Source organism: Protobothrops mucrosquamatus, unplaced genomic scaffold (genome assembly GCF_001527695.2).
Source record: "Protobothrops mucrosquamatus isolate PMUCROS unplaced genomic scaffold, P.Mucros_1.0 scaffold_11, whole genome shotgun sequence".
NCBI classification, from domain to species: Eukaryota; Metazoa; Chordata; class Lepidosauria; order Squamata; family Viperidae; genus Protobothrops; species Protobothrops mucrosquamatus.
In genome coordinates this window covers 942,633-956,856 of record NW_015386087.1, presented here as the reverse complement: position 1 = coordinate 956,856, position 14,224 = coordinate 942,633, and the positions used below count along the sequence as shown (strand labels likewise).

Sequence of the window (14,224 nt, the reverse complement as noted above, 5' to 3'; positions counted from 1 at the left end):
ATTTAGCCATGTAGAAAGGAAGCTATGATCAAAGGGAAATGTTAACAATAGAATGTTTAACAATAGAAATTGTGTTATCAAAAAGATGCTAGAATTAAAACTGAATTTCATTATTAATTTAATTAATAACAAAACATAGCACTCCCTTCTCATAACACAGAATGCAAGTGACCGAACTTCCAACCACATGCTACACCCAAACACACACAAAGTATTAGAGGCTCCAGCTTATTTCAAGTCTATATAGGTCATCCTTGACTTATGACCACAATTGAGCCCAAAATTTTGGTTTAAGTAGTTGCGGTCATTAAGTGAGGCACCCATGGGACTGCCTCGCTCAATGATTGCAATCCCTCTTCACAGAGTGAAAAGAGCTGCCTGCTGAAAGAGCACAGGCAGCTCTCCTCCATGCACAGAAGGGAATTTCTCCATTGGGATGGAAAAATGAAGCTTGGACCCCCAAGATCTGAGCTTTCTTTCTCTGGCCAACTCTCCTCCCCTCTCCCTTCCCTCCATGTGCAGAAAGAACCCACTATGCTGGGGAAAGCCTTTCCGCCCTTTAGGAAGATCGTGTTTGCTGGAAGCTTGGCTCCAACCTGGCATCAAATGCTCCATGCTGCAAGTGTCCTGTGCTAAAAGAGCCATGGTGGCGCAATGATTGGAATGCAGTATTGCAGGCTAACTCAGCCAACTGCCAGCAGTTCAATCCTGACCGGCACAAGGTTGACTCAGCCTTCCATCCTTCCGAGGTCGGTAAAATGAGGACCCAGATTGTTGGGGGCAAAATGTTGACTCTGTAAACTGCTTAGAGAGGTTTGTAAAGCACTATAAAGCGGTATACAGGTCTAAGTGCTATTGTTATTGCTAAAACCCCTTTTGGCTTTCATTATGGACTTTTTCAGCCAGTGTCTTTGAGAGCAAAAGGGCTGCTTGGTGGAGAGACTCCACCCCACACAGGGCAAAATCAATCTGGCAGACAGCCCTTCAGCTCACAAAGAAACTGGATGAAAAAGGCCATTCCAAAATGGGTCACAACAGATCTTTTTCAGCCAGCTTCCAGGAACCAGAAGGAGTCCTATGGCGGCGGCTTGTGACTTTCCATGCCAGCTTCCCTGTTGACTTTCTGAGGAAGCCAGTAGGGAAGATTGCAAATGGCAAATACATGATCACGGGGGGAGGGGAGGGGGGAACAGGGAGAGTAGTAAGCTTTTGTAAGTGTGAAGGGGTTGCTAAGAGCCTAGACCGTAATTATGTGACTGGGGTGATGGTGGTTCTGCAATGGTCATAACTTCAGGCACTGGTCATTAAGTCCCTTCCAGCAGCATCATAATTTCAAACAATCACTTGCCAAATGGTTAATAAAGATTTATTCTCATATTCTGCCCAAATCACAGATTTTTATATCAAAATAATCTATAGGTAAACAAGCAAATATAACCACAAATAAACTATATTCTGCTTGTGTAAGTATAAAAATTAGACATTTGTTTATATATGGTGGATATAACCAAAGATTAGAAACTACCTAGCATTTAGAAAAACAGGTAATGTAGTTGCCAGGAATTAAAATTCACAAAAAAGAGAAGGTAACAAGCATGATGATAACTAAAAATTGGAAGCGATGATTTTTTTTTCCTTTGAAGAATGATAACTTTTTTTGAGATACAGCAAGACTCAATGCCTACCATCAATCACAAAAACTATGACAAAGGCACACCTATTTATTACGCTTAGAGTTGAGTTAGATTAGAAATATTTATAATATATGTTGGATCTTAAATTAATGGCATTCATAATTTACACAAGTTTTTATACTGTATGCTATGAAACAAATCATTTAAGTCATCCTGATTTTAAGATAATAAATGTTAATTATTAAAAAAGTAAAAGTCATAGCTTACCCGATAATTCTTGTTTTACAAAAGAGAGCACAGCAAGGTAAACTTGACAGTCTGCCATAATGATCTGCCTTTGCAATCGTTCCATCATGGATGGGGCAGTCTTCCTGCCATCAACCTATTTGAAAATAAGGAAGAGCATATTAATCAGATATGTATAAAATGTACCATTCTAGGAATGGAACATTCTGGGTCACACCAGTTACAGCCAAACGATGTGTGTGAATTTGTGTGTGTGTGTTGTGTGTGTTGCGGCATTTTTCTGGAAGTTAATTCTCTCAATCAGAAATGCTTTATATTTTTTCCTATGTCACCCAGCTATAAAAAAAACAGTGCTACAGATTAAACCAAGGATAGGCAACCTTAGCTCTTTTATGACTCGTGGACTTCAATTTCCAGAATTCCCGAGTCAGTTATGCTGGCTCGTGAATTCTGGGAGTTGAAGTCCACGAGTCATAAAAGAGCCAAGGTTGCCTACCCTTGGTTTAATCTTATTAAAATATTAATCATTTAAATTTGGTCAGGATAGGCAGGGTGAATTGGCTTGTAATGCATTCTATTCAAAGTAAAAAATGCAAATGGAAATTAGGCAGACCTATATTTCTTAAACTTTTTGAAATGCCCTTTGTTGAAGGAAAAGCTAAAACATTCACTATCCTTTATTTAAAAACTTAGGTTCTCTAAAAATGTTCATCAATGTAATATGATATACAATATGATAAGTTTGCATCAATATAATATTCAGATTTAGACATATTTAGATATATATTATATCAAAAATATTTAAAGGTATGAGTTAAGTCATATCTAGAATATTAACTATGTGAACTTTGTACAATATTTTTTTTCTAATTATCTTTCACCAACCTTTCCCCCTAGCTCAGCAATGCCATTACTTAACATGGTATACTACTGTCCCCCCAGTAGATTGGCTCTCTTCTCCCTAGTCTTTTACAGCAAGTTTCCTACGGAGAATAATCAGGAAACAGATACAAAGACCAGCTCTACATAATCCTTTAAAAATTATATAGAATAGTGATACTAAACAAAGGGTTCAGATTCTATGCACGCAACATTAATAATGCAGTATGTTCTCAAAGGAAGCCAAAACTTAAATTATTTATAGACTATGACATTTATTAGACCTAATTCCACCAAACTAGGAAAGATATGTAGCATGAATGTGATCGTTTAATAGGAATATTAGTTAAAGTTCACTCTTCTATTTCCATTGAAGGTAGATGCTATTATATTTACATGATCCAGGCAGCAAATTAAGTAAAAGCTATTTGTAGTTATGTAATGATCTAAATTGTTAGTTAAAGGCATAACGTAAATTTGTGGTTTTAATTTTTATTTTTAAGAGTTAGCAAGACAAATAAAGATCCAAAGGCAAGCAAAGACATAAACAACTAAATCATAATGTTGCAAATATTTCCATCAACTAGGTAAAAGCATTAGTAAAATTCTGAATTCTGAAGGCTACATGATAACTATGGACAGATATGATGGGACAACAGCTGCCATTTACTTCTTACTTAAAAAGTGGAAACAGAGGGGAAAGAGAAGATTGGATTAAAGAACTAGGCAAGCATTTTGATGAAAAGCTCACCAACTAATCTTGTTAGGGAAAAGTTTTTATATATAGAACATAGCCAAATAAGATTATATTTCGTTTAGGCTATTAGAAGACAATAGACTGTCTATCAATTATAAGAGCTAACTTTTAGGTGGAATTATTTTCTATAAAAAGCAACAAAACTGAATATGAGATTACTGCATATTACATGCTATGGAGTCCCATAGGACAGGCATATATAAACCAGTATCGTATTGGCACAGACTCATTCATCCATGTATTGACAATGTTTCACTTACATTCTTCTTAATTTTATTTTTTATTGTTTCTATAACTCCTGCTTCTTCACTCTCACATAATTTTTCGGTAGCTTTTAAATCGTCACATGCCAGCTGCATTTTCTCTTCTTCAAATGTCATCATGGCATTCTGTTAAAACATAAAAAGATTACTGAACTTAAAAGTGCCAAACTAATCTAAACCTATTTGCTATTTTACAAAACTAATGATATTATATTGTTCTTTTAGAAGCTTTTTGAAGCAACTTCATTAACTAAGATATAATTATATATAAGAACCCTTCACTTAAAAGTAACTGTCTGGGAAGTTGAGAATTTAATAAAAATATTATTTTTCTGGCCTTTTAAAAACTAACAAATTATCATATAATGAATGTGCTACACTATAAATTATTATCACATTATGCAACAATAAATATATTAATCTTTAAGGTTTCACAAGGCTCTTTGCTGAAGAAAACTGGCACAACTTTGCAAAATCAAAAAATACCCATGGTATATTTACAGTTGTAAATTGCCTACAATGCTAAAAGGATGAAATCTTCTTAAAAGAAAAATAGTATACTGTTAAACACAAAATCAATGTAACTACTAAGATGTCGAGTAATACTCCTTCATAATCATGATGCCTCAAATGTGTCTACATATATGCATGTATGTATGTATTTTTAATGACATTTTTTAAAAACTCTGTTTAGCAGTTTAGATTTAAGCAAATCTGAATTAGGATTTACAACAGAGCATGTGTACTCCTTAAAATCAGTGCCTTGATATATATTTTTTGCTTTTTTACGTATGTAATAAAATAAATCTATTTCTCAAATCACTCCTCATATATTGAAGGTGTAATTTTATTAAAACTGAAAACAATGAAAAGGAATAATCACAATCAACTTGATAAGATTGTTATAAGATTACCAGATCATTATAAGATTTTGTACAGAGCTGATCTGAAACTGTCGTATTATAGTAACTAAAAATATAATTAAGATACATAAATTCTCTTCTAGTTACTGCTATTGCCACAAATTATATCTCTATAAGTTTGCTAATGGAAAACAAAATCTATATGTATTAAAAGAATTCTATGCTTCCACTCAAATTAAAGATATGAAGAAATGCGTTAAGTTAATCTTCATTTCAACACAATACATTTTCCATTTTTTTAAATAGAATATCTGAATTACACTGGAACATAAACTACTGCAGCTATATTTAGAACAGAAGAAGCATTGCAGGATATAATGTTGCTATATTGGATTGTTATACTCACTCAAAAATCCCACTTAAGTAAGCAATCCATTTAAATAAAGGAGGAAAAACCTATTTCCAATCTCTTTACAAAAGACAAGAATATATTCAAATAAAACTCTTCAATTTAAGATTTATAAAACTACTCATATATCAAGGGGTTTATCAAACAAGTTATTTCCTATATTTTTAGCAGGATTTCTTACATAATGCCAATAAAGAATGGAAGTAGAGCTATTATATTCATATACTTGGCCTAGAAGTACCACAACATCCTTTCTTTTTATAGATAGTGAAGCAACTACTTTATAATACATTAAAATCTTTCATTAACTTTCTTATGTGTTCATGCAAATAGGATACTTGTTTATCAGCATCATAATACAGTAGATCATTTATTATAGAAATTATTGAATGGTAAATTCCAACCAAACCACATTTAAGCTTTATGCAATGTATGAATCTAGTCAGAGTGACAGAATAGAAGGGAAAACTGACATATAATATAATTTTGCTAGATTTTGGTGACATACAACCCCAGCTAATATGGTTTAGTGTTACATATGAAGCAGATCACAATACCTTGTTCAACAATGATTAAAGAACTGGCTTGGTTTTGTGCAGACACTGATAGTGAATACAGTACATATGCACATGTGAGGGGATAGTCCCTTATTCTGCAATCTCTGTTTCCCCTGATTGAAAAAATGTTTAGGAATGTAGTAGTAAAACTAAGACAAATCCTTTAGTTCTATTCCTGTTGGGAAGCACCCAGCCTGGCAGAGAGGAGAGATCAATTGTGCAGTTAACCTGGAGTCATTGTACAATTGCAAAAGGGCTAGGACTGACCCCTCCTAAGTTCCTTGGAGCTTATTCCCAAGAGTAGACTGCTAGACTGGAGAGATTCCTGTATTATAGACAGAATATAATAAAGTAGTTAGCTCGAACTCTGCACCTGTGGGCCTAGTTGCTCACATGTGACAATTCCTCAGAAAAGTAAATAAAATGCATAATAATCCATACAAGAACTCTTACACTTCTCATTTTATTCTATTTCATTGATGCAGCATTGGATCTCTTGGGGAAAAATATGTACTGGTGTCTCCAAGTAACTTTTTTACTAAATCTACAATTTCAAAATTAGTGATACATTTTCAAAATCAGTAAGGCAACAAAGGAATGCCATGCAGTAACAACATAAGTATTTAAATTCACTTACCAAAAAGCTGACAAAGCTGGCTCCAAAACTCATTAAAGGACTATGGTTTCTGTTAAAAGAAAGGGAAAATGGTTACTACATATTAAAAAAATTCTTCATTCAGAATGTACACAATGTTAATTTCATTTCAATCATGAATCACCCCCAAATTTCCCAGTTCAAGCACGAAAGTGTTATTCTGAATGTCAAATGAGCTATTTCAACCATTTTGGAAGTGTTTTACACTTAACATAAGCCTGTTCTGGGTACAAAACATTTTATTTTGATCTTGCAACTATTCCAAAAGGCTTAAAACATCTTGTGTCATGCTTAAAAACTATTTTCTCTTGAAATTAAAAATGTTATGATGATTTGCACTTGAACCTAACCAGTGTCTGTTGCTGGAGTTGCACAATTTCAGGCCCTGCCCCAGAATGTGATTATGGACTTCTGAAAATGTTTTTTTCTCTCTTTTGCCACAGTGTTTCAAGTTTAGGGAGAAGAGAAACTGGCTTCTTCAGAGAAGAATTCAATGATGGTCACAAAAGAGAAAATGCCTGTGGTGGTGATGCTGATTCACTGCTGAGAGGAACAGGTCTGCAGAGCAGACATGGTATCAAGGAAAGTATGTTGTCTTTCACATGCAAAAATATGGGATGCAAGAAGAGAGGCTGGACTGAGTAATCCAGCCTGAACTGCTATCTTTTTCTTCTCTTTTGTGTTGGAATAATACTGCCAGAATGAGTCTGGTAGAAGAACAAGGAAGAACTAGGAAGGAAAATTACAGTATTTGAAAGACAAATTGTGTTTTCATCCATACTTCTAAATGAAGATCATGTCCCAAGAAAGGAATAGAGGATTCTGGAGGAGAACCATTGGCTCAAGTGCTGGTATGCCAAGAGAGGGGCTGGATCTCATAAAATTGGGAAGAATGTATTTCAGTTCAGGCAGGCTTTAAACTAAACATGGGAAGGGAGGGAAGACCATACTCAAAGCAATAAGCCTTACAACAAAAAATAAAGCAGCACTTAAGAATACATCACGAGATGCAGTAAGCAAGTAAAGGAAAATAGTACTAAAGTACCATTCTGAGTACTAATGGCTCAGAAATGGAGAATTTTAAGTCCAATACTGAGGACGAGGCAAATATGACATTGTTGGTATTAGTGATACCTGGTGGATATAACTCAAGTATTAGTATATAGTACTTAAAATATATAATTTGTTCACATTCAACTAAAATGGAGGGGGTTGCATTATACGTAAGTGACTAGACCTAGATGGATATATGGACCAATGGTAAAAACCCAGCCTAGTATGAAATTCTGAGAAATGAAATAATTAAGGCCCAACACAAACAATTCCAAGTCAAAAATAATAATAATAGGACACTATTGATGACTGGCATAGCTGTATAAAGAACTTTGTGATGAACCAATAAACAAAAACTACAAGTTTAAAATAAGAAAGAAAGGCGTATAAAAAAAAGAATATCAGGAAGGTTCAATTCTGTAAGGATAATGTCAGAAAAGTAACACCCTGAAGGAATTGAGTCTCACAATGAATGCAAAAAATTACAAAAAAAGGGGTTCTTTGGATATGTACAGAATTGCCAGTCTGCTGGTTGGAGAGGACGGCAAGGTGATGACAGACAGCAGGGAGAAGGTTGAACTTCTAAATTCCTATTTTGCATTTTCTTCTTACAAAACAGTGATGTCATGGGAAGTGGTAGTTCTTTCTGAAGGAGGTATGGCAAACTAAAGACAATGACTGAGAGATAGGATAAGAAAAGGATATGAGATCTCCCACATGTGTTCCAGATGGCTGCTCCTTATGAGAATACAAGGGATCGCTTTTGATCTTAAAAATATTTTATCTCTTTTAATGTTTATTTCAAAAAAAAGTTTCTTCAAAAGCCTAATTATCAAAGACATTTTACATAACTTTTGACGATCTAACATTTAATAACACCAATATTTATATAACTTGAACTATCAGCATTGACAAAATCACCACCAGTCAATTGCAAAAGACAGCTTTACTTGGAACAGCTTACATCCTGCAACAATACTTTTAAGACCATCCAATATCCACATCTACCTAACCCAGGTCCTTGGGAAGATAGGTGGACAAAAATGTCAAATTCAATCTGAACATCTGGCTAACTATGCAATGAATAAGAATATTCAATTTAATGAAAGCTAAATACTGTTATATATATTTACTTCAGTAGTGGGATTCAAATATGTGAACAACTGGTTCTCTGTGTGGATGCCGCTTCCAGAAGTCCATTCTGGACCTGGGCAACAAAAAATTAGCTACTGGTTCTGCCAAAGTGGTGCGAACCAGCTAAATCCCACCACTGATTTTCTTACCAATGTATGTGGAAAAACTGGTTCCAAAGACTGCCTCACTACTATTTAAATAGTAACTCATGAAACAGAAGGGCATACATTCTGCAGAATTTGTGAGAGATCAAGGCCTTGATCCTCACAAATAAAACAGCCATTCAAATGTGAGATTTTTATTCTAAGAACTTTGCAAGTATCAGAGGTTAAGTTAACAAACTATGCAAGTAGCATTCTGCTGCTAAGCACCCAATGCTATTCACTCAAGTTGATTTAACTCAGTGGGCTTTCATGTGAAATAGTTAAAATGCAACATTTATCTCAAGGGATTTTAAAGGCTCATGATTGGCCACTTACAAAACTTTTACAATTTGTCCCTTCTAATCTATAATTAAACCAGACAATTTTACTTTTTGTGTCTCTACTTTGTCAGCTTATATCCAAAGAGGTTTGCTACTGAACCAGTAAAATGTACAGGATTCAAAGAAATATTTCAATTAAACAATTAATAGTTGAAATTCCACCAGTTACATGGTATTACAAAACTTGTTCCCCCTTCTGGGTAAAGTAGGGCATACAAGAAATCAATGTAGACTAGTATTGCATGCACCTCTGTTACCAGCTGATTCTTACAACCATTTTATCCATGTTACTTCTGGGAGACTAGGTAAAATTTCCCCACAAGAGTTATGAGTAATGCCTAAGGCAACTGCATCATTCTGCTTTTTGCCAAAATTTTCTGGTAACAAACTTCTTAGTTCTATGTCAAGAACTTTGATTCAGAGTTCAGAATATTTAAAAATAATGCCATTTTCCCCTAGTGTTAGATAGGAACCTCAAAACAATAATGGTAAATACCTAAAGAAGTATGATAGCTTTGAAATAGTTCTACTGGCATCCACAGGATCTTTAAGTAAATTTATGATATTAGATTACAACAATAGGTATGTTAAAAACTATTTGGGCACAGAAGCAGTAAATTCTATCTTCACGATAGCATTTAAATTCACTGTGCAACTGTTTCTTCTCATATTTTTACAATAAATAACCATTCCCCTTATTTTATTAGTCTGGAGACTGAAATGAAGCTATTATCTGAAACCAGAAAATATATGTCCATCTTTTAACCCAGTGTTTCTCAACCTTGACAATTTTAAGGCATGTGGACTTCAACTCCCAGAATTCCACAGCCAGCAATGCTGGCTGTGGAATTCTGGGAGTTGAAGTCCACATGCCTTAAAATTGTCAAGGTTGAGAAACACTGTTTTAACCTGAAGTACAGTAGCATCTGGATTAAAGTATACTTATATATCACTGAATGAAAAAGAAAAAAAACTACATTACCGTAAAACAGTGTTTCTCAAACATTTGTCTTTCATTAGACATTCCCACTTTTAAAAATTATAGAGTATCCCAAAAGCTTTCATTTGTATGGGTTATATTTATTAATAGTATCTTATTAAAAATTAAAAATGGTGCATTCACTGTCACTACCGCTTCTCACAATTGTTTGATAGGATTTTAACATAGCATTATTTTTCTTGATTCTCTTGAGTCTTTCTTGAGTCTACTTCAAAAGAGAAACATTTTATAACGACTTTTTACAATTGTAGTGTAGAAGTACAATTCAAAATCAGGCGGTCTTTTCCCAGGTTTCTCCAGTGTCACAATCAATCGGATTTCAAAATAAGGTTTAAAAATAGAATATTAATGTCCCGTACATTAAATTAATTTAAATTGCTCAGACCTTAACAAAATCTTAAATGGTCCCAAAGTAAAGAAATATTAATAGGTTCCTTTATAACATCTAGTCAACAATGAACCACACAGATTACAACTAACTGCAAGAAAAAACAGGTTTTCGCAGTGCTGAATTAGAGCACACAATAATCAACAAAGATAAAACTGATCTGAAGGTCATTCTCCGCTGCTTCAACTGCATCTACAAACCCATGCATATTCATATGCATAAATTGATATTTAGGTGTAAGGCTACATTATTATATATTGATACATAATTGTAATATGTGCATTATATTTTGTACATTAATGTAATATATACATTACATTATGTATAACATAGTATATAAATAGTACAATATTGTTGTATAAGTGTATATGTTCTGTATTAAAACACGACTTTATGACAAGGTAGGCCGAAACCTGTATTTCAAGTTTACTTACAAAAGCTCAGTTTTTCAATCTGAATGGCAAATACTACCACAACAAAATTGTTCCATAAATTTCAAAACATAATCCACAATACATTCTGGCTATATGTTGGGGTACAGACATACATTTTGGAGTCAAGTCTCTTCAATTAAACTTAACTCCATGTTGTTTTTTTGGCAACAATACAACTGGTTTGCAATTTCTTTTTCTAGGAGGATTGGTTTTTTTAAAATTTCTCTACAATTCTGGGATTTTTTGATGGTTTCTTATCCAAATACACAAGGTTCTGCTCAGGTCTTTTTGAGACAGTTAAGATCAGCTGTAATTGTAAATTATCTGGGGACAAAAATCAAAAGCCATTAAGGCAATTTTAAAACTCACAATATAATCTGAAAGCTCTCAAAATCTTGTCTTTACATAAGGAAAACTGATCAGGACAGGATAGGGAGGAGGAAGAAAAACATGTTAATATCTGAATATTCTTTGTGCCATGTTACAACATGGGAGCGAACTGCAAACACGCAGACTTCATCTAGTAGGTGTGAAGCTGCTGTTATGTTAAATTGAGGATATTCTCAAAGTTTGCTGAGGGAAAAGGGCAAACAATAGATATCAGATATAGGTCTATAAAGTACATATAGGTGGAGTAATATTTGTTGGCACACTGGATTTTCTGACAATTTAAAAATCTGTTGCTGTATCTCACTTTAGGAAATAATAAACTCATATTTGAGCTGAATTATCCTTAATTTCCACTCCAAAAGAACCGGGCAACCAAACAATTGGACAACATGATTCTCTAGACACTCCAGAACATGGCTGATACTAAATACTCTTACTGAAGTTTATAACATTTCAGAATAATTGAAATCAGTAGCTCAAAAAAATAGGTATAGTATAATAACCCTCCTTCTTTTTTCTGGAATGATTTCATTAATTAAAGGGACAATAAAAAAGGTACCTAGACAAGGAAGTAACGGGCAGAAGAAAAGGAAATGTTCTAAACGATTATTTTCAACCATTTCTCATTCAAACTATTTCTGATTATGTTGACAGTATGTTTACATTTTAGCAGCATTAAACAGAATGCAGTTTGTTTCTCCAACTGTGCTAATACTGTCAAAGCCATGGGGGTATTCAGGAATAAGAAAGGATCAGTCACCCCACTGCAGATATACAAGATCAGTCTTTAAAGGAGCTGATGACATTAGGATGCATTGACTCTTGATCAGTGACCATTCTTGTTTGTTTCCACTAGCTACTATTCAACCAAAGAAACTTAACTTAACTTCTGGAGTTTATTTGTTCTTGCTGTTCACCATTTTCCTTTCCAATAGAATTTCAGAGTATTTGTAATCATCAAAACATTGAGCCCTATGTAACTTTACAAATATCTTCCAGAATTTTGGTCTCTTTTTGAATGCCCCTCCCCATTATTTTCCAAAGCTACCAGAAAATTTCTACAGTTCACCTTAATATTGTCTTTTCCTAGTTCTTTTCACAGTTTTTCCCCAGTACTATTGCCTTGATAAAGCTCAATTCCTTTGAACTAGAAATCCTCACAATGGGACTTATTGATTAAAAAAACAACAAATCAATATTGACTACAGTTCTGTAGTCCTCTTCTCAAAAGAAAGTGGGGAGAGGAGGGAAAAGAACAGACATGTTTTTATAAGTCATGCTGAAATATTAAAATATTGGACAATTTTAATAAAATTGCAATTTCTGTAGGGTGTACTGTAATTAAGGTGTTGGGTTAGGAGTGGGAAGACCCAGATTCTAGTATATTCTCAGCCACAAAAATTCCATGGTGACTTTGAACCAGTCACTTTCTCTCTTTCAATCCAACCTACCTTCCAGTCTTGTTTTTGGGGAGAAAATAGGTCTCCCCAAATATTAATATTAGCAGTTGCAAGTATTCCATTGCTTCTTCTGAAATGTTTTGAAATTTTCTAGTGTAGCCTACAGCCCCCCCAAATTTCCTGACAGTTTCCATCCATGAATTAACCAGTCCTGCCCTGGTTAGCTTCTGAAAGCCCAGATAAAGTGACTTATTGAGAACATTTAGTCTAATTATCTAGGTGTTGTATTAAAGTTTGGGAACCAACACAAAAGTTGAACAAACCAATAGTCAATGTAGTTAATTACAGAAAAATATTAGTCCAATTATATTTATATTTTATTTATATTTATATTCTACTTAAGCACTCAAGGCCTGAAGGCCAAACACCACTATTTTTTTTTTACTTTATTACAGTCATTAGATAATAGGTTACTAAGTCAATGGGAACATTACCTGTTTTCGGTAATTAGAAGAAAGGAACACATGCACATGGAAAAAAACATCGTTTGAGCAGGATTCTTTATAAGTAGTATGTGGCCTAGAAACACCACTTTAATTAGAACTCAGAGGCACAAGCTATGGTTTTGTGAAAATTGTGGACAATGTATTCAAGGTTCTACTGAAATGCAAATGATACTGGAAGTTCCCAGTATAGCCTGGTATTGTGTGCCTCAGATCAGACTGCACTGAATTCTTACAAACCTTGACCATATTTCTGCCATGATCATCAGTCTTCTGCTGTGACATGTTTGTCTTGGAATCCTTAATCTCTTTCTTCTCCTCGGAATCCAGTTTGCCTGTAAGAACTTCGTATATTAATTTGGACTGAATTAGTTTTATAGCACCATTTAGCTGAAATGTTTCTTTAATTTTCAGTTAACTAGACTCATCAGGCCAGGATATGAAAACTCACAGTCAGCAATTTCAGAGAAATCTAGTAGGTTTAAAAAGAGATAAGAATACAATTTAGGAATGTTTAAATATTTGGAATCATACAGTAATCTACAGAAAAGGACGGGGGAGGGTGCTGTAAACTAAAAGTATTGCTAGCAGCAAGTCAAGGTAACTCAACAAAGACTGGAAAGCATCTGTTTAGTTAGATAATAATAAAAAATTAAATATAAAAATATAATTAATATATACACACAGAGTAATTATTAAGCAATAGCTGAATGAATAAATACGCCACAAATATTTGATACATCTTTACTATTAATAAGGAATGCTGTCTGTGGAACAAATATACCACTTCTATTTTACTAGAAACCATTATGCAAAAACCATGATTGATCAAAGCCATGAAGGTCAGTATCTGTTGACAACCACTGAATATAGAATACTGGAACTTACAATATAAGATAAGAATAAATGAAACAACACATACACCCTGGAGCAGTATTCCTGTGGATCCCACCCCCAAGGAATTTGCAAGTCTGGGAAAATCTGGTTTTGTTCCCAGGCCTGGGGTTCAGCTGTTTGTTGAGCAGTTTAACAGATTTTTGCAATTTATGGGTGATTTTGTCAGGGGATACATGTCCCTTTCTCTTGTTACTGCTTCCCTCCCCTTTAATTATATAAGATGTCCAGAAGCATTTGGGGGATCAATCCATCCTAAAAATATAACAAACAAACAAACA

At 34.2% G+C, this 14,224-nt stretch overlaps 1 protein-coding gene across 1 annotated transcript in view; it reads right to left on the bottom strand.

Moving 5' to 3' along the window:
* The window catches only part of TTC39C (tetratricopeptide repeat domain 39C), a 31,797-nt gene that overhangs the window by 11,940 nt on the left and 5,633 nt on the right, over nt 1-14,224 (bottom strand). The window contains exons 2-4 of the mRNA XM_015821847.1: nt 6,246-6,294; nt 3,777-3,905; nt 1,902-2,016 (exon numbers count right to left, since the gene is read on the bottom strand). Of these exons, the coding sequence (XP_015677333.1) occupies nt 1,902-2,016; nt 3,777-3,905; nt 6,246-6,294 (293 nt within the window). The remainder of the gene's footprint in view (nt 1-1,901; nt 2,017-3,776; nt 3,906-6,245; nt 6,295-14,224) is intronic.